The sequence below is a fragment of the Mytilus edulis genome, chromosome 3, assembly GCF_963676685.1.
Source record: "Mytilus edulis chromosome 3, xbMytEdul2.2, whole genome shotgun sequence".
Lineage (NCBI taxonomy): Eukaryota > Metazoa > Mollusca > Bivalvia > Mytilida > Mytilidae > Mytilus > Mytilus edulis.
In genome coordinates this window covers 25828777-25850397 of record NC_092346.1, presented here as the reverse complement: position 1 = coordinate 25850397, position 21621 = coordinate 25828777, and the positions used below count along the sequence as shown (strand labels likewise).

Genomic DNA, 21621 nt, shown 5'->3' with positions numbered 1-21621 from the left:
ACCATAGATCTAGTGGTTAAGTACCTTTCTTGAGTTCGAGAAGATCATCACATTTCTTTCCACCATTGAGATCAGGTCTGATTACATATCTGACTCTGTACATGGTTCCTGTAGCATCTGGTCCTACCCAGCTACTCCAATCACTCATGATACATGGCAGAGGTACTGAAAACAGAAATATTATTCAATCAAGACTACAGTATTGTGTCATCTAAAAATAAAATATTTTCAAATGTTAAAAAAAATAAATAAATTAAAAACAAATTTGTATACTCAATTTTAAAAAGTTCACACATCAACATTTATACTACTGTTGAATTATTAGGGCTCTCTCAGAAGAGTATCAATCTTTTTACTTCATGTAATGATCGACTTGTGAATGAAAAAAATGCTTTATAATGTTTCAGCTTATGTAACACTTTTTGTTACATAAAAATTAATCATTTCAATTCAAAAGAAGAAATTCAATAAGATAGTGATTATAACAATTGACTAAAATATCAACCAATCAAAATTGTTCTAGACAATTATAGTCTCACTGTGGCCATCTTGAATAATGGACTGGATTATTGAATACTATTCCATCAAGCTCACCCATCCACATTGCAGGTGAAATATCAAAATTATCAGAAATAAAATTTGATAAAAAATAAATTTACAATCTTTTTTGCAACAACTCACCTTTGGTAGTGTCAATTAGTTCTTCTGGACAATCTTTTCCACCATTAAGAGCTGGACGAAGCACTGGTCTAAACCTGTATCTAGATCCAGATTGATCTGGTTGACTCCAGGCAGTCCAGTCCCCAACAATACATGGTAGAGAGACTGCAAAGCAGAAATCAGTAAATTATCAAAATGCTTTAAATTCTGTTTTTAAACAAACAGGCAAACCAGGAAATAAAATGTTCAGAGAAAATGATATAGAGGTGAAAATATAGATAGATACTTTTAGAAGTTTGGCAAAACATCACTATATAGCTACATACATCCAAAATCATACAAGTGTTATCTTATTACTCTAAAAACTGTTCAGTTAATTTTTTTATACAGTTTCTCTTTTATTGGATCAGTTGAAGAACATAGATAAGTTATGCGAAAAACACTATTTTAGAACTGGCCACTAGCAATAAAATGCACTTAAAAAGTGGTTAATGGATAAATGGTTTCTGAACTGGCTAATATTAAGTAATGAAAAACTAATTCCTACCTTTCTTGACTGTCATCAAGTCATCACATTTTTCACCACCATTAAGAGCTGGTCTAATTACTTGTCTGTATCTGTACATAGTTCCAGTCTGGTCAGGTCCGACCCAACTAGACCATGGACCCATGATACATGGCAGAGGTACTATAAAAAGCAAATGTATGTGTAATGATAAATAACTAGACAAAGTGAATAGTCTTACAATATATTTTAACTGTTCATCTTCATTATCCTAGAAATGAAAGTATTGAGAATTTTTTTTTCTAAAATATTATCCATTTTTTTCGGCTTATCAAATAGTCCAGTCAAACTAAGATTTAACCTCAAACTAATTGCAACAGAAAATGTTTTAGGTCTAATCTATAGCATTATGTCCTTTATATACACAGAAAAAAGTCCCATAAAATCTAACTTGAGGAAAACTCAAAATCAGCATTTTTAATTTCCTATGAAAATTCACATTGGAAGGGGAGATAACTCTTGCAAAAATGAGTCTTTTTTGGTCAGTTTTTGGTTGTTTTTCTTGAAATTTATGTAAAGTAGGATACTTTGATGGGGTTATAAGTTTGCATTTGACTAAACTATATAATCTTCTGCTCATGAAATGTATAAAACCGAAATGTTATGGGTAGTTGTTTTTTTTTCGTGCATTTTTCATTAAAGAAATTGCAAATTTGAAGCTTTGTGACCATTTTGAAAAAATAATGTGAAAATTTGGTATTGTTTATATCTGTATATTATATTTTTTCAGCAACTTACTTATCTAAAGAAACTTTAAACCACAAAAAGAAGAATACATGCTCACTTATTTTTATTAAATTTGAGATTCTTTACCTAGACATGTAGAAAAATTCAATAAATGGTCAACTAATGAATTACGAAATCTAGATTATAGCCTGATAAAAGATATGGAAACACCTTTTGAGTTGTTTGTTATACCCTTAAGACAGCTAAAAAATCAAGAATCAGTACATTCTGATGAATAGAAGCGGTAAAGTTATAATTTTGTATCAATTTATATTGATATTTCTGCCTTTTTTTGCAAGAGTTATCTCCCTGTTCAATGCAAATCTCCATAGGAATTTTAAATGGTGATTTTTTAAGTCTTCCTCAAGTTAGATTTTATGGGACTTTTTTCTGTGTATATTTGGGGTATAATGCTAAAGAATAAAACTTAAAAATCTTCTGTTGCAATTACTTTCGGGTTAGAGTCAAATTTATGCTAGATTGACTGGACTAAAATAACCTTATACCTGTTCTGGGCATGCACAGGATTAAATCATGATCAGATGTGAAAATAAGTGTATGTCTGCCATCAATTGGGACTGCCACTACTAAATGCATATACACTGTTGTTTTATGTCTTATTATCAAATTTCTTTTGATTACAATGTTGTCAGTTTTCTTCCAAGTTATGATGTTTGATTGCCATCATGATATATTTTCAACTTGTTTAAATCACGAATGATATAAACTTACCTTTGCCAATCTCAATGAGGTCGTCACATTTCTCCCCTCCATTAAGTGGAGGTCTGATCATGTATCTTACTCTGTATTTGGTTCCTGTGGCATCAGGTGCACTCCATGTGGTCCATTCAGACATAATACATGGTAGTGGAACTGAAATTAGAAATAAAAAAAAGTAGATAAAGTCTATTCTAGACATCTCTAAGATTGCAAAACAAGCCCATGAAAATATAAGAAGACGTTGAAAATGGACACATCTTTTTGTAAATGGAGAAAATGTGAAATACGAAATGGATAAGGTAGCAGTAAGAGCTTAATTTAGAGCTTAAGGGAATGAGAATTTGTATCATGTCTTTTTGCAGAAACAATAACACATACACCAAATTTTATCATTGTAATTTTTCATTTCCTTAATTGTGAGCTACTAATAATTTTCATTTTTTAACATCTATTTGTTTAGGTTTTCAAGAAAGCCAATGCTTGAATATAAATGACTTTTTTATATGCCAAAACAATTCTAACCTTTGCTAGTATCCATGAGATCATCATCTTCACATTCTTTGCCTCCATTCAATGCAGGTCTGATAACATATCTTACTCTGTATCTTGATCCTGTAGCATCAGGTGCACTCCATGCGGTCCAGTCCGACATGATACATGGAAGTGGTCCTGTAATTGAAATACTTATGTTGAAACTCATATTTTTTGATATGACAATTTTGCAGGTCGCCTTTACATCATATCAGACACACTAATAGAAAAAACTAAATTCAGAATAGCTTATTGAATAAAAATGCACAGAAAATTACTAACTGTTTAACTGATCAGTAGTCTCTTTTTAAAATATAATAAAAAAACACGGCTTACAACTACAACTATACATTCTTACATCTCTGTTATAAATAACTTAAACATTGTCCAGAACTTTACCTTTCTTAAGCTCAATGAGATCATCACATTTTTCTCCACCATTCATTGATGGTCTAGCGACATGTCTGTATCTATACAAAGTACCAGAAGCATCAGGACCAACCCAGCTAGACCAGGTAGACATAATACATGGCAATGGATCTGAAATTAAAATTCAAACTTAAAAAAAAAGTTTTGAAAATTTAGCAAGAACTGGTGAAGAAACAATGAAAATTAGATTAAATTGGTGGAGTAATGACTTTTAGATAATGATGAATATAATATCTCAATAGGAAAAAAAATTTATATCAGGGAATTTGTGTGCAATTTGCTGTTCATAAATGCATACCATTTGATATAAGTTAATATTTTTCATACCTTGAAGACCCCTTTTGGTCAAATACTTACTACGTCCTTTGCATTTAATTTTTGATTTGAGTGTTAAATAATTGTCTTAAGAATATTAGTAAATAGTTCTATACCAAATCAGTTACATACTATTCTTATTTTCAATCAACTCTGGACATTCAGGTCCGCCATTAATGTTGATTCTGACAACTTTACGAATACGAGAAGAGCCACCAGTGTTATCTGTAGCACTCCATGGTCCCCATTCGCCAACAATACATGGTAAGGGTTCTACAAAAAGAGAATGAGAAATAAATTGTTTAAAACATTTTCAGCTTTTAAAGATCTCCATTGCCAAATGTACTGTTCAACTTTTGACCTATTTTCTTACTTTTAGAATTTTTTTGGTGAAAATATTTTACTAATAAGAATCTTAAAAATATAAGTACAGTAAAAATACAGTTACAATACATCCACTACAATTAATAATTAAAAACATAACAAACAATTTTGTAGTGTAAGTAGAGAATTCAAAAACTTTCATGGATACTTTTAAAGTATGTGTAATTTTCATTTAATATTCGTTTAGAATTTATAAAATTGCACAAACCTTTCTTGGATTCTATCATGTTTGGACAATCTTTTCCACCATTGACAGAAGGTCTGACTTGCATACGGATACGTGTAATGGTTCCAGTTTGATCCGGTTTAGTCCATGGTGCCCAGTCACTGACAATGCAGTCAAGAGCAACTGACAGAAAAAAAATGATATTAATTATTAAGTCAAAACAAAAGATTTTAAATAGTTTATCACAATAATATTAAAACTAGCTAGAGGTTATTTTTCTGCTTTTTCACAATTAAAGTAATATTTGTTGAACTGATTAATAAAATATGGCTTCCTCTCTAAGAATTAGGTGATTTATTTCTTGATATAAATGAGGACCATGAAACAAGATTTACAGAGTTAGGGAAAAAGCTTCTTGAAACAATTCAACTAAAATTTACTACTTTCAAAAAGTGTAGTTGAAACATAAATGAGTTATAAAATTTCAAGGTTGCTATCAAAGAACATAACCAGTAACAAATGTTTGTAAACATATTTGTACCTTTCTTTTGTTCAATGAGGTCGGGACATTTCTTTCCACCATTAATAGGAGGTCTCTTTACGAATCTGACTCGAGAAAAGGTTCCCGTTTGATCTGGTCCACTCCATGATCCCCAAGGACTAGTAATACAATCCAATGGTACTGTAAATAATAAAATGAGACAGTAAGCTTCAGTATCTAATCTTTCCTTTATTCCTTACTCCTTACCTTTACTTTGAAAAGGACTTATTTACAAATAATGCCCTTTACTAAAAAAATATTCCTGGTAACCAGTGAGTATCTCTTGTTATAGAGTAGACTAACATGAGAAGTCAATGCTGAGACTAAATTTTTCGGAACCCCTAAGTTTCCATATCTTTCCTGTGGGCCATACTGGCAGTCAAAATTTGTTCCAATTTTGTGTTGAAACATGTTATCTAATTTTTCATTTCATATGAATCGTTTTTATCTCTATGGTTTCAATACAGACTGTTAATATTGCCAGGGCCTAACACACCAAGAACTATTATTAACCACATGTAATTATTATTAACGACATGTAATTATTATTAACCACATGTAATTATTATAAACCACATGCAATTATTATTAACCGCATGTAATTCTAACTAAACTTGACAATGATATTAAAAATATTTGCATATCCTCCACATCTCTGTTGCTGTGAATAGGTTAGTCTCCCCCAGAAAGCAGAGATAACTTTGTATCAAATCATAAAGATTAAGCTGAATCCTCATTGCAGAGATGACATTTTCAGGACACAGAAACACTTTTAAAAGCGACCAGAATTTTTTTTTTTAATGATTATTAAGTTTGAAATATCTCTCTGTTTATTGCATAAGTGATACATTAGTCGTTAAATCAAAATGCTATAAGCTTACAAAATTAAAATACCTGTTTAATAGAAGATTTATACCCAAACGTAGCAAGATAGCTTTTTGACTGAACCTGAACTTTGGTGCATTAATGTATTAAGTGTTTAATTAAAATTAAACTCTAAGGCTGAAAGGAAAACAATGTCATCACAAATTATACCTTTTCATCTGTATTGCTTACCATCTAGATACATACAAATTTATTGTCTGATTCACCTGCAAACATTTATAAATCAAATTTCAGTGTTTACCTGCTTTGCCATCTCCAGGTTGCGCTCCTGTGCCGTCGCCAGGTCCCTGCCCATTGCCTGGGCCAAAGGGACCAGTAAGATTGCTTTTATCGCAAAGCGCACATAAAGCAGTCATATTTGGGTTTCCCGACAATCCATCGGGGAAAATATTAGCAAGTGGACCAGTAAGCGGACCTGAAAAAATATGAATAGATTAGCAAACGTTTGTCAGGAAAGTTTCATTAACTTTCAATGTTTCTTACAAAACACCTTGTTGGAAACAACTATTCATATAAATAAAATCATTTTTTTGCTAATCTTTATTTTAACTTAAAACATGTTAAATTCTACATACTGCACTTCAGGAAGAATAATAAAAAAAAAAATGTCCATAAAAATAACATACAAAAATTTAATTCGCTCAAATAACAAATAAATATTATAAAATTAATTTCTCACTAATAAAATAATAAATTATTTAAAAAATCAAATTAAGTTTTAGTGTCTCACTACTAATCTTTTAATTATATACATGTATCTTTAAAAATAGATTTAAATGAAATATATATGATTAAAAAAATGATCAAAGTGAACAAATTTAAACAAATTTACCTTCAAGCCCTGTATTTCCAGGGCCTAAATTATTTCTTCCACTAAGTGGACCTGTTAAAACATAGAATAAATATCATTTGTGAACAATACATATATGTACTTTCTTTTTTAGTTTAAACCAAAGCACTTTACCACTACATATTTTGTTGATTTTCACCTTTTTGGATATTTGTTATTTAAAAAAAAAAATAATAGCAGTTCATTCAAAGGAGAAGATAGTGTGAAATGTGAAGTCTACAAATTTCTTTACAATTGTCATGAAGTTCATCTATGACAATCTTTAAAAAAGAATCATCAATATTTGTTGTGAAAAATTCTGTACTATTGCTAGGGACACATCATCACATAAGATACTTCATGGATAAAACTGGAACTTTCACTCAAAATTTACCTCCTCTTCCAGGTCCTCTCCCATTTCCTGGTCCAAATGGTCCTCTTCCATTTCCTGGTCCTCCCCTATTTCTAGATGGTCCTCCTCCAGGTCCTCCATGTCCTGGTCCAAATTGCCCTCCTGGTCCAAATGGTCCCCCTGGTCCAAATGGTCCTCCAGGTCCACTGTTTTCTGGTCCAAATTCTCCTCCTGGTCCAAATGGTCCACCTGGTGCAAATGGTCCCCCAGGTCCAAATGGTCCTCCTGGTCTTGATCCAGGTCCAAATGGTCCTCCAGGTCCAAATGGTCCCCCTGGTCCAAAGGGTCCTCCAGGTCCATTGTTTTCTGGTCCAAATTCTCCTCCTGGCCCAAATGGTCCCCCTGGTCCAAATGGTCCCCCAGGTCCAAATGGTCCTCCTGGTCTTGATCCAGGTCCTGATCCTGGTCCAAATTCTCCTCCTGGCCCGAATGGTCCCCCTGGTCCGAATGGTCCCCCTTGTCCAAATGGTCCTCCAGGTCCACTGTTTTCTGGTCCAAATTCTCCTCCTGGTCCAAATGGTCCCCCTGGTCCAAATGGTCCCCCAGGTCCAAATGGTCCTCCTGGTCCTGATCCAGGTCCTCCTGGTCCAAATTCTCCTCCTGGTCCAAATGGTCCACCAGGTCCAAATGGTCCCCCTGGTCCAAATGGTTCTCCTCCAGGTCCGTGTCCTGGTCCAAATTGTCCTCCTGGTCCAAATGGTCCTCCTGGTCCAAATGGTCCCCCAGGTCCAAATGGTCCTCCTGGTCCTGATCCAGGTCCTCCTGGTCCAAATTGTCCTCCTGGTCCAAATTGTCCTCCTGGTCCAAATGGTTGCCCAGGTCCAAATGGTCCTCCTGGTCCTGATCCAGGTCCTCCATGTCCAAGTCCAAGTGGGAATCCATGCCCATCTGGTCCAAATCCTGATCCAGGACCTAATCCATTAGGTCCAAGTCCATGTCCTGCAGGCAGTCCATTTGGTCCTAATCCATTACCTCCTGGTCCTAGTCCATTACCGCCTGGACCTAATCCATTGCCAGGTCCAAACCCATTAGGGCCACCAAATCCACTAGGCCATGGGCCATTTTGACCAGAATGAGGTCCTATAAAACAGTTGAAACTAGTCAAGTGGTATCTGCATATATATACATGTCTTGGAACAACATGAATTTGTATTTTCACTACATTATTTTTATCTAATTCATACATTTACTGTGGCATTGATTTGTTATGTTTTGTTACAAAAATAACTATGTTAAGTCTAAAATCAGGTATTTTATTTAAACTGTTTTATAAATAAATAGTAATTAGTTTTTTAAATCATGAATAAATATGATACTATCAGGGACCTTAACTGGTAATCAACAGTTTACAAAAATGATTACTAGCATCATCAAATGCTAAAATATCTTTTTCAACTCCATCTAATCAAATTATTTTTTCTAAACTAATTATAGGAGGAAATTTTCAATTTCAAATGATTTTCTTTATTTTATCTTAATTTCTAAATTATTCATTCATACATAATAAAAATTTTACCTCCTGGCCCGCTATGCACTCCTCCTAAATTAGGAAGTCTATTTGCTAGCGCGCGTCCATCAGGGCCTAGGCCTGGGTGAAGCCCACCCAAACCTGAATGACCTGAAATGCAAATACACATTTCTCTGAAATATTACGTTGTAGATCATTGTATAAAGTGCATAACTCAAAACAATAAAAGTAAAAATTTGGAGGTTAAATATTTTTTAATTTGGACTGGACATCTACAATCTATGCAGTTATACATATATATATATATATATATATATAAATACATTGTATTGCTTTTTTAACATTTTATGTTTTATGAAATATGTTGTCCTATGGTTTTGTTTGTGAAATGTATTTTGTGTACTGTAAATTCAGAAATTATTGCGTGCATTTATTATTGCGATTTTGTCATTTTAGACTAAAATGCGATTTGAATTTTTGCGATATTCAGAAAAATATGGCTTGATTCATATAAAAAATTTCAAAATGCAAGTTTTATCTATTGCGACCATAACCCTGTCACATGTTTCGCAAGAATAAAAACATTGCAATAATTCCTGAATTTACAGTACATTTTTGTATGTTTGTATTCATATAATTTGTCAGATATTGTATAGAGTTTTTATGACAATACATATTTGAAATGAATTGAATTATTAGCAAGTCAAGAGTGACTCTCTTCAGGCCCGTAGCCAGGAATTTCCAAGGGGGGGTTCCTTGGACACACAAACTCGACTTTAACAGTCACAATTCGAACAGAACATTGACTTTAACAGTGCTTATTTGTTTTCAAGGGGGGGGGGGGGGGGGGTTTCGTCTGAATCCCCCCGAACCCCCCTGGCTACGGGTATGCTCTTATATATAAGCAAATTTATAATACATCAATAATTTGTGCCATCTAGAAAAAGCGCTAAAAAGGGATATACTTCATTTATTCATTGTTATTTACATTCAAAAGTTAAAATATAATTATATTTTAAGTTATTCTTGTTATAATAATAATAAAAATACAAAAAAAAAGAATAGCTTATGATGCTGTTTTACAAACTTTGCTCTAGGATTGGCCATGAATTCTATTAAAAAGATCAGTTTTTATCGAGGTTTTTATATTTGTGGTGTTCAAGACCTAAGTGATACTTTACAAAATTACAGAATCCCTTTTAACATTAGAAAAGCCAATATATATACTCATCATTTTAGCAATACATAAGTCTTTTACAGGTATTTTCTGTTCTTCTCCATTATATAAATTTGTTGAAAACTGAATTTGTAAATTATTAATGTATATGCCAGTAATTGTAATATGAGACAGGTATAACGGCTATTACCTGTCTCATGTTACAATTACTGGCATATAAAACTCGGGTAAAACTTGACTCATATTATTAACTTCCATACCTGACTTTTGTCTGAAATGGTATCTATCACCGTGGTAATAAAATAGTCATTTTTCAAAACATCGAATTTCGCAAACCTTTCTTACCGGATGTCAATTTTCTAAGTAACAAAGTATGTATCGGAACAGATAAAGGGAATTCCGGATTTAACTGTCTAAGTGCTTGTTCAAAATTAAATAAAAAGTTTGTTGTTTGTAAAAAGAAAATGAAAAAAAACTTGAGAGAGATTACATTCAAATACTTCATGTTCATGTTTTATAAATCGACAATATAACATTAATTTACAGGTAGTCTGAGCTCTGAGCCGCGCGCGGAATGAACTAGACAGCAAGCTGACATAAGAAGCAACAAAGTAATGTGTTTGCGCACACATGTTTATTGGTGATGCGCACTAATCTGATAATACACTGTCAAAGAAAAGTGTTACTGAAATTAATGAATTCGAGTTTTCAGTGAGTGGAACAGACGAAAATGATGCTACAATTTAAAAAACAAAGCACATCATGCATTCATATAAATATATTGGAAATGTTTACGCATACTATACTAACCTTGTCCAAGTTGTATTAATTCAGGACATGCATGACCTCCGTTTATAGGGGGTCTTTGTACAAATCTGATTCGTGACCTGGTACCCGTGTCGTCTGGCACTGACCAACTGCTCCAAGGACCAACAATACAAGGAAGAGGAACTATAAAATTGATAAATAATTTTTATCAACATGTTTCAATAATCTAATTCTTGGAATAATTCCATTGTAATTTATACGATTTCAAATAATAATCTCACTACAGAAAGATAATATAAGATTGGTTTTCGTTTAGAAGATTTATACAGAATATAAACTCATTTTCAGATATATGTCATATATCCTTAAAACATATTAAAAGTGTAGCTGCAATCCAACTTTAAACATACATCTATATATATGATTCGAGTAAATGGCCAGAAGCATTATAATTAAAAACAACAGGAGCTATTCCTTAAAAGAATTTTCAATGAAATTAATTGTAAGTTATATTACGTTTTTTTTTCTCATATTCTCATTTGATTTTTTTGCATATTTGTCTGAAATAACGGCATAGCTGATTAAGAACGTCGAATAGTTTCTCCCAATCATTTCTATTTCTGTTTAAGAAAAGAAGTACATACCCTTTTTCATTTCAATCAAGGCTGGACAAGCTGTGCCACCATTTAGGGCAGGACGTCTTACACATCTGGTTCTGTACATGGTTCCGGTATGGTCAGGGCCAGCCCATTCAGTCCATGGATTGACGATGCATGGCAATGGAACTATTAAAAAGGTTTTTGATATTATTACATTTTTAAAGTGGATAGTTCGGATTTTAGTTTGTCGGAATAAACAATGTCGCCCCCTTTAAAAAAAAACACACAAGCCGAATTTTTCATTTCTCTTTATTCAAACTAGTTATCTTTAGTTAATCTTAGTTTTCATCCACGTCTGTTATATCAGGGTATGGATATTGATTGGGTGGACATTATTATTTATTCTCTAGACCACGCTCAGTTCCTCTTATAGAGTAGATACGATATTTCTTTTTATTTTCCCTCTTATTTGTACAACAATTTACATTGATAACTTTGAAAGCTTCCTCTTTTGTTTATACTTAAAATAATATTTCCATTTTAGTTTGAGTAATCAGTAGATGAGTTTACCTTTTTTGATTTCAATAAGAGGTGGGCAACCTTTTCCTCCGTTCATGCCTGGTCTAATAACCTTCCTGGATCTGTAGATTGTTCCCGTCTCGTCTACTTCGCTCCATTTTGACCACTCGCATACAAGACAAGGCAATGGGACTGTTAGGAAATAAAAAGAAACGCATTCGGTTAAGCGGTCAATAATAGCAGTTTATCTGATACAAAAATACACAATCTTTTAGTTTGAGCATTCAAGATTAATATAAACCAAGAAAAACTCTCCGGACAGACATTTTTTTCCTTCATTTTGATAATCTTGATTGTCTTATACTTATAGTATTATTCAAGATCACGTCAATTGAGAGTAAGTATTTTGAATACAGCAGCAAACGTGTTAACAAAAGATGATATACCACTATCATTGATATTTATCATTATCATGAACATTTACAAACATTTGAATTTTTTTTTAATCTGATGACTTTACCTGCTCGGTATTCCTCTATATGAGGACAAGGGCCAGCTCCATTCAGTGGATACTGTACAACCTTTCTATACCTCACAACGTGTCCTGACTCATCGGGAGTGGATGACCAGCTTCCCCATGGGCTAACTACACAATCGACCTTGACTAGTTAAAAGAGAGATAAAACAGTTTTTAATATATATTCCATTTGCAGTTAGAAAATCTATTGAGTCAAATGTGGAGTTAAAAGTTAAACTTATTGCATAATTAAATTCATATCTTGTAGTCACTTGATAATTAAAACTAAGTTGATTTGGACTGCATGTAAAAATGTTGGACTAATTACGAGTATGAAATCAGATGTCATTAAAATCATTCGTTTTGTTATTATTCTCTGCATATCTTCCACCGTTAATTAAGTGATTACTATACCACAATTAGCAAACTCCTTTTAAGAATGTAAGCAGGATTTTTACAACGAAATGGTCTCTTACCGTATCCCTAATAACTTTAAAACTTTTTTTATATAGATTGTATCATCTATAGTACTGCCATTAGTGGAGTTAAGATTTTAGCCCATTATACCCTTATTTGTTAATTAAGTGTGTTTGTAAGAGTTTTTGATATGAACTTTATATCGTCGTGTGTTTTTTGTGCTAAAAATGTATATTGGTTAAGTTATAAATTGTTACTAGGATGGAGAGTTGTCTCATTGGCACTCATACCACAACTTCCGATATCTATATATAGTTATCGTTTCTCCAATAGTTTTTAATTGGCTTTAAAAAAATAATTTTAACTCATGTAATTTCATAAATAGATCCAATGTTCTATGTGTTTCGTGCATATGTTTTTTGTTTGTTTGATTAAAATCTATGTATAAATAAAATTGAGAATGGATTATGTTTTTTTAATTTTTATCAAAACAAGTGTGGACACAGATCAGTACGGATAGTAACCCGATAATTGTATAAGCGTTAGTATATTTTTCTAAGGCGAGTTTATGAATGTTGATTTATTAAAATAATTTTTTTTTCTTTACACTTTTGTTTGCAATTTTTATGAGACACTTTATGATATAAAGTAAGGATTAAACACAGACAAACGTGTAAACAGTCTGCAGTTATGCATAGGAATGTCTACATGTCACTGAATATGCATGTAAATGACATTTATTAGTTAACATGGATGTTTTCATGAGTTAGGATATAAATACTACTTATTTTCTTTCTTTTTTATTGACATTCTTCTTTAATAAATAGAGTTTTAGTATTTTGTAACAGATTTTCGTCGATTAGTTTTAAAGAAAGACCCCGTTAATTCAACGTTTTAATATTGGCAACATATGTGGGTTGGATAAAAAATCTACATACTGTCGGAATTTTCAATTCAAAATCAATTAAGCATAAGGGAATGTCTTCTAAAACGGACGATGAAAATTTCTCATTTATATTCATTTTCTTATTTTGCTAAATCACAATTGAAAGCTGTTATATTTTCAACATAAAGTAATGTTTTGAGTTATATATTTTCAATGTAATTAGAAACTGCATAATACTTTTTTTTAATATAGATTTTGCATTCAGGCATTTATATACAATTTAATATCGCATGTTTGAAAGATTGGAAAACAAACATATGCTTCTCATTTCCGTGCGAATGCCACGTCTTTCTTACATAACTTTTATCAAGACCAAAAGAATAGAAATCCAAAACAATTACAAATATAGACATGATCTCTAAAGTTTCTAGGGAATTTTTCGTATTACTAAAAGATTACAATTTAGACTTATTTGTTTTCATATAGGAATATGTATATATATGTGCAATTATCTAAAATATTACGCTCTATGTCCAGAGAATTTGACTTTCAAAGCATTATTTCATCAAGAAATACGGAAATGAAAAAAAAACAACATTTTTTTTAAATGCACTATATATAGCTACTTAACAATATTAAGAATAAACAAAATGTTAAAGGTAATAGTAGAAATTGGATTTGATTAACATCTTTTTTAAAGGAATATATTTTTTTCTAATAAATTTATGCTTCAAATTATTGTACCATATTGGTCACAGGAACAGAGTTATCTATTTCTATTCAAAACTTCCACAAATGCAAATCGTTCATTATTCATTTGTTTGCATAATGTATCAAAATTACATGAAAGCAAATAATGAATGATTTTATTTCAACTGTTTTATCGGCAGCCATATAAAATTCCTTCGCTGAAACTGATAAAGAATAATTCAACAGTAATGTTGATCATAACTGATATCGCAGTGTTTTAAAGCAAAAACTGATCATTTAATACGAACATTGCAATTATGCAAACTAAATTATTGTTCTAAATTAGAAGCCTCATAAACTATCAAATGAATCGACTATCTAGAAAAAAAAATCTTTCAATTCAACAGAAATTTTTAGCCCGATGACGATTTCAAAGGTCGATATTTCAAGTAACTTCATTTTTATAATTTTTTGCAATATATATGAAATCAAGTTGAAGTGCTTCTAACACGTAATTGATACTAGTTATATAGTCGTGTACGTCGGCACTTTATGCTAAGTTCATTTCAACTGTATATTTGTCACATAAAAGTCTCTCTAAATCGTTAATTTTCAATGGCTAGTTCTGCAACGTGTTACGTATGGTAACGCCTTTATAACTCCTAACTCTGTCTAATAACATCTCAATAAAAATTAACAGGATATCATATAATTCCATTTTATTAGATAAACTTCATTATTATTGACACGCGCAAGTAAAGTCATGAATATATTGCAAATCATTAGAATACGTTTCGGAATGTGCAGAGTAGATTTATTGGTGACGCATAATCTACATTTTATATTCGTAGTTCGCCGACCTATGGTTGTCAATTGATAAATCTAACTTTCAAGGAAAAATGTTGTTTCTAGGATAAAGTATTTTGAGAAGCAGAGTGATCATATGACACATTTATTTTTTACCTGACCATCTCTATCAGGCACATGTATCGGATTGATGCTTTCGAATCTCTTGTCGAATTTACCTTTTGCAAATTAGTGTGGCTGTGTTGTAATTTTGTACTTTAGAACAATCTGAACGAGAACAGTTCTGGCCATGAGTTAATAATCATAATTCCTTTTATAGAAACAGGTACGGAATATAGCGTTCGGCTTTCTTTCATTTTAACATTGAACTGTGTGTTAAAAATATTGTCTTTTTAAACATCTAAAAAGCACTCTTAGCCAGTTTTGACATGACTGAGAATGCATATTATCAACAATTTACTGGTAGTTAGATTATGGGTAACTAAATTTTTTTAAAGCATTTGATAATCTATGGACGACAAAGAACATGGTTGTAATCCGATACTGATGTTCAGGGAGATAACTCTTAAAATCAGTTATGGTCGTTTTTCAATAAAAGCGTTCCTTTCAGACCTAAAAGAAATGGAAAATCAACTAGTCTAAAATTTATTTTCAAGAGTTATTTTGAATACCTCTATTATAGACCTATTTGTAAACAAAAAGTGCAATCTTAAATAATCTTTGTGTACTGTTTCGTAGGGGACAAAAACAAAACTGCTCCTAAACAGATATATTTTTGCAATTTTAAATGTTTCCTATAGACATTCCAGTTTGTGTATTTTATATACTAGAAAATCTCATTTTTTTCTGAATTGGAAAACCATTTTTTATCGATAAAGATTAGACAGTACTTCACATATGAAGGTACAACTCATGTTACGTAGTGAACATTTTGATGCGTTTCGTAGTTGACAAAACCGTTTCGTAGTGGACAAAAAGTTTCGTAGTTGACATCAACCCTATTCTATGTTAATAAAAACATAATAAAACTTACATGAAACTAACCTTTGTTATTTGCTTTGCACGAATATAATTGAAAAAAAAAAAGAGTAAAAAAGACTGCATGGTAGTGGTAGTGTCCACTACGAAACGTTTTTCTCCCAAACTTGTTTCGTAGGGGACCGTTTCGTAGGGGACGTATTCACATGTTTTATTTTTTTCTCCCAACCCCAATATTGCAATAGTAACAAGACTGACTGTATTCATCAAAGCGTTATTAAACTGTACACTGATATTTTTTTCATAATTTTAAAACCAGTTACTGAAGGAGATTTGACCCGTTTCGTAGTGGACATTTACAAAAATACGGCATCACTCTGGTCCATTTGATGTGCTCAATTTTTCTTACCAACAGTTTAATTGCCGTTTTAAAAGCATCACTTCTTTTGTAAGACCCTAATGTTTATGTCTCTTGCAAACAAAAAATTACATTGATTTTATAAAACTGTTTATAAGCAAGTTTTAATGACTTCGTTTCGTAGTGGACATTGTGTTAGGGACACACCTTCTAAAATAAAAAATCCTATGTTAAAAGCTGTTTATTAAAATATGTTGGCTCTAAACATACTTTTGAATTATTAAAGAACTTATATTAAGTAAAATTAATATTTATTTCTACATTTTTTTACGATATTTGAGAGTATGAATGTTGAACAGGCGGTCTAGGGACATGTCATTTTGGTTGTTTTGGACCATTCAGGAATCAATATCTTATCAATCCCTCTAAAAAATAAACTGTTTCTTTGCTTAAAAATGTTATATCTAATTCAATGTACTGACTGCACAAAAAATTACTTGCAAAGATCAAACACATTTTTTTTAAAGTGGCTGGGACAAGAAAGTACGTTTTTATTGAAAAAAAACGCCCATATACGTTCATAAAAGCCAAGTTTGATCAATTTGTTTGAAGCATTTACCTGAAACGGATTGGAAATAATCTATTAAACCTTGAAGCTCAAAATGTATTTATGAAAATGGTTGACACAAACAGATTACTAGTAATTTTATGATTTATATTACTTAACCTAGGCCTACCTCCTTTACGTCCATACAAACAGCTTTTCAACGTTTGTACTAGTTTATTGACTTTCAAATATGTTTGCCTCGATCATTAATAAAGAAACATAAATTGTCGAAATGCATCTGGTTCCAATAAAAATGGTTCCGTTGATGTTATTGAATAATTAAGTAAAAGACCCTTAACATGAAAAAATAATCAAAAAAAGACTGGCAAACATGAGCTTTATAAAGGCAACAGTAGTATACCGCTGTTCAAAAGTCATAAATCAAATCAAGAGAAAACAAATCCGGGTTACAAACTTAGACCGAGGGAAACACATTAACTAAAAGAGGAAAACAATGACACAACAGTATTTCTGAATTGCAACAAAAACAAATGCCAATATAGCATACACAGATTACATATATATAATTAACACGTTACGATACACACCAGTCGCCATCAACGAATAAAGTAGATTATATTAATATATGTCGTTGAAACCCACAAAAACATTTCGTCAAACATGGTCCTTTTTCAAATCTAGTATGCTAAGAAGTTGATTTGATCAGGAAAGATTATATTTTATTTGCTTATAATTTTTTTAACAAATTGAAACCACCACCTATTCTTTTTTATCAATATATATGATCTTGACACTTAAGTTCAGTAATGTCAAATGTGGTGTACTTTCTATCGACTATATCAAATATTTTATTATAACAAATTTATTCCAAAAAATGAAATATTTTTGACATCAACAACCTTGCAAAAATGATGTAATTATCTAAGAACTTTTTAGTTAAGGCTTGTGTGATCAAGGAAAGTGACAGTTAACCTCTCTCATATTCGAAGATGCACATGCACCATTAAAAATTAAATAAGGGAACTCTGGGTTTATCATTGTGCATTCATATGTAAACAATAGTTCAACACAAGGTAGATAACAAACAACTCTATACCTCAATCATTACTCTATATTATGATTTAAAAAAAATAAATCTGTCTAAATTACACACATATATATATTATAAGTGTAACTTAATAGTGAGACTGTATAGAGAACTGCTTCTACCAATACCCCGAATAATATCTTTAATATAGAAATTGTAAATGTAAAAAACCTTACCTCTTTTGTATTCAGTACAAGGAGGACAAGATTGACCACCGTTAAGTGGATGAACCAATGTGTCCCTTTTTCGATTGTAGTTACCAGGAGCGCCGTCTATGGCAACCCAGTCGCCCCATGGCCCCATCTTGCAGTCGATTGTGACTGTTTGAATAAAAAAAAAACAGACATGTAGTGACTGAAGCTCGTAGAGAATTCATCTCTATGATAAAACAATGCTTCTTTTCCCCCCCGTGTAATAGTATTTTCATTTATACTCGCTATTTAGAAATTGTTTTATGTGGATGTCGTTAAAGTTGTCAAGTTCAGTTGTTTGATCAGATCACTATATTTTCCTTAGCAGTTTCGTTTCCAGTGACTATTAGCTTCAAGAAAAGCTATTAGCATTTTGAATTGAATAATTTCAAGAAAATATAAACTAGGTTTTAGATTTTTGATTGTTAAAGTCTCTTGACTAGTTTAGGCATAAAAAGTTGCATACTGTGGATTCATTTATTTCCGTGAGTATCAATTTTCGTGGATTTAGGAAAAATTAGATTGTCCTGGAAATTAATGTCGTTCATTTGCCAGTTCCTGCATACAAAGCGTATATAAAATTTGTAATTTGTTGACCATTTGAAATCGTGGTTCACCTGTACCAACGGAACATAAGAAATTTGTATCCAACGAATAATAATGAATCATTGTATTCAATGCCATTTATGTAGACGAAACGCGCGTCTGGCGTACTAAATTATAATCCTGGTACCTTTGATAACTATAAGCATATTAAATTTTTAAAATAAACTTTATCAATGTTGATGACACTGGTCCTTTTCTTGAAAAACATGTTCTCCATGTCTTTGTTTCTTAGAATAGTTTTAACGAACTGTTAAACATTTGTTTGTAAAGGAAAATGTTTCAATTTTGTCAAAAAGTATCCGTATTTGGATTAGGCTCACGTTTAAACATAAAATTATTTTTATTGCTAAGACTTACCAAGTTTCGTTTCAACCAATCCTGGACAACTACGTCCACCATTAGTTGGCGTTGTTTTCACTTGTCTGAAACGACTAGAGTAGCCACTAGCATCGGGTTGACTCCAGGCACCCCAGGCAGATACTACGCAGTCAACAGCTTTAGTATAACTGCCGTATCCGTACCCCGGTGGAGAATAGTTCCCTCCCTGCTGACCAGCGGCCGCAGCATGTGCACCTCCATAGCTTGACGAATGTGTCGAAGCTCCGTATCCTGCTGTGTGTGTTGCGCCATATCCAGATGCATGTGCAGTTGCAGATGCGTGGGCAGAAGCTTGTGCATGTGCGCCTCCGTAACCAGTAGGTTGTGCCCACCAAGCTTTTACCTGGCCGGCAAAGGCCAGTAAAAGCAAGGGCCCTAAAATATTCATCACTGCCTGAAAAAAAAATCATAAGATAAAGACGCTGTTGAAATATAGTTATAAGCATTAATTTTCCCTTTAAATACGTCAATCCTCATATCATAACATATATCTAGGCATAATTTGTTGCAAATTCAAATAAATAGGCCCACTGAAATGGTGGACGTATGAAAATAGTCGAATGATCTCTTGATTAGGTCTAACAAAGCTAGGAAACGATTGTGGTTTATTTTTTATGTACACTGTTTAACTATATGGATCACTGCTGTATACTTTGATAAACTAAGCTAATGATGTAGATTGCAAGGGACACAATGTAAACTATGGAGAAGTAAGTATAGATAAAGGCAACAGTAGTATACCACTGTTCAGCAGACATAAATCGATTTATCAAAATCAAACTAAAATCGAGGGAAACAATCAACTATAAGAGAAAAACAACGGAACAACATAAACACTGAACTGCAACAAAAACAAACGCCGATATACATAGAAACGGACTATTTAATAACAACTCAAATATTCATGACTGACTAAAATAACTTTATAACAACTTAATTTGATAAGGGTTTAAGATTGTTTACTATGTTGAAATCTCTTGTTTTTTTCTCGAAACATGTATAGTTAAGTTTGTCGCATTAAAAATGTCATCTTGCATGCTTAAAATTTCTATGCTTTTATTTGAAATTCCGTGTTTTATGCACTCTAACAAAAACAACTTTAAACAGTAATGAAGTTCTGAACATTAAAGATTCTTCGTACTAGGTAAGATGATTATCCCTCCTTCCGCTTTGTAATACTTTCCAAATGGAGTATATAATACGAAATACATTAAGGATCTTAATTAGTAATTGACATTATCTTTTAAAAAAATTACATCGAAATGTAAATAATACTATTAGTATCGAAAATGTCGCTTCAAAATTCAGGAACACTACAAACGTGTAGACAAAACAGGGTTACATGGAGATAAATGTAAGATAACCTGGCAGAAAAATATGTATGAACAGAGCATGTAAATCGGTTGGTCTCTATCAATTCATTATTTTTAAAACAATAGAACAAATATCATCTCTAAACCAGATCTTCAAATGCATCAATGACAACAAAGACAAAAGAAAGAAAAACGAAGTAAAAAAAAATTGAATGATAATATTAATCATTTAAATGCGAAATCAAATTATGTACAACACAATTTTATTTAACTTGTTAAAACATACCTGCCATAGTTTATTATATTTAAAACTATATCAAACACTACCTTAAACATTTCACACTTATTTTGAATTTATTTTGAGAGGACCGGAAAAGAATTATTTCACGCTTTCAAAACAGTCAAAGATACTGTTAGAAAATGGAAACTAAAAAAATGGACTTTTAAGAAATAAAACCCAACATCTTGTTGTCTGTTCAAGAAAATATGCTTATTATAACTTTTTTTTTAATAAATATTAAATTAATAGTATCTTCTATACCAGATGATTATTTCGATAATAATCTTCAGTGATACTCTTAGCCAAACTATAAGCCAAAAAAATGAAATCCAAAACTTATCAAAAAATTTAAGAGATTATAAATTTAAAAGGACAATCAGTATAGCCTAAACCGGTCAAAATGTGTTCTTCCGTTCCGCTATTGAAATGTCTTGAACAGTTACATACTCACAAATTGAGAACACATTAAACAGTGAACTGAAACACTGAATATAATGATTATATCCTTGTTACATCCAATATGAATTTCTATTAACTCCTTTTTCTCATATTCCAAACATGGACATTTTGGCGGAAAAGCTTACCTATCGGTTGATGAAGATGCAGTGATGGGATGAATACCACAGACTCTGGCATTCTAAATTCTTTATATACCAACAAACCTGCATCATAAACATTTTATTGGATATTCAAATGTGACGAAATGAAAGGATTACTTAGAATTATGATAAACATTTGCAAATATAAGTGACATATGGTGACTAGGTTAAGGTTCACATTTTCAGACACTCGTTCTTATAGGAACTTTATGGAACCTCTCCTTTTGCGTAAAGTACTTTTTCTGTGGAATT

At 31.9% G+C, this 21621-nt stretch overlaps 1 protein-coding gene across 50 annotated transcripts in view; it reads right to left on the bottom strand.

The window, feature by feature from the left end:
- LOC139514252 (uncharacterized) overlaps positions 1 to 21410 on the bottom strand; it is a 107458-nt gene extending 86048 nt beyond the window's left edge. For 49 of the 50 annotated variants that reach the window (XM_071303141.1, XM_071303166.1, XM_071303164.1 and 46 more), the window contains exons 1-20: positions 21355 to 21394; positions 19157 to 19571; positions 18179 to 18322; positions 12215 to 12358; positions 11746 to 11886; positions 11221 to 11361; positions 10619 to 10759; positions 8680 to 8781; positions 7146 to 8243; positions 6755 to 6805; positions 6164 to 6337; positions 5038 to 5178; positions 4539 to 4679; positions 4079 to 4219; positions 3602 to 3742; positions 3194 to 3340; positions 2684 to 2824; positions 1208 to 1348; positions 682 to 825; positions 25 to 165 (exon numbers count right to left, since the gene is read on the bottom strand). In XM_071303141.1, coding sequence (XP_071159242.1) covers positions 25 to 165; positions 682 to 825; positions 1208 to 1348; positions 2684 to 2824; positions 3194 to 3340; positions 3602 to 3742; positions 4079 to 4219; positions 4539 to 4679; positions 5038 to 5178; positions 6164 to 6337; positions 6755 to 6805; positions 7146 to 8243; positions 8680 to 8781; positions 10619 to 10759; positions 11221 to 11361; positions 11746 to 11886; positions 12215 to 12358; positions 18179 to 18322; positions 19157 to 19565 — 3823 coding nt within the window. In that variant the 5' untranslated portion in view covers positions 19566 to 19571; positions 21355 to 21394. Of the gene's footprint in view, positions 1 to 24; positions 166 to 681; positions 826 to 1207; positions 1349 to 2683; positions 2825 to 3193; positions 3341 to 3601; positions 3743 to 4078; positions 4220 to 4538; positions 4680 to 5037; positions 5179 to 6163; positions 6338 to 6754; positions 6806 to 7145; positions 8244 to 8679; positions 8782 to 10618; positions 10760 to 11220; positions 11362 to 11745; positions 11887 to 12214; positions 12359 to 18178; positions 18323 to 19156; positions 19572 to 21354 lie in introns of all 50 variants that reach the window. The other variant, XM_071303195.1, reaches the window with a different exon arrangement.
- Positions 21411 to 21621: the final 211 nt, after the last annotated feature.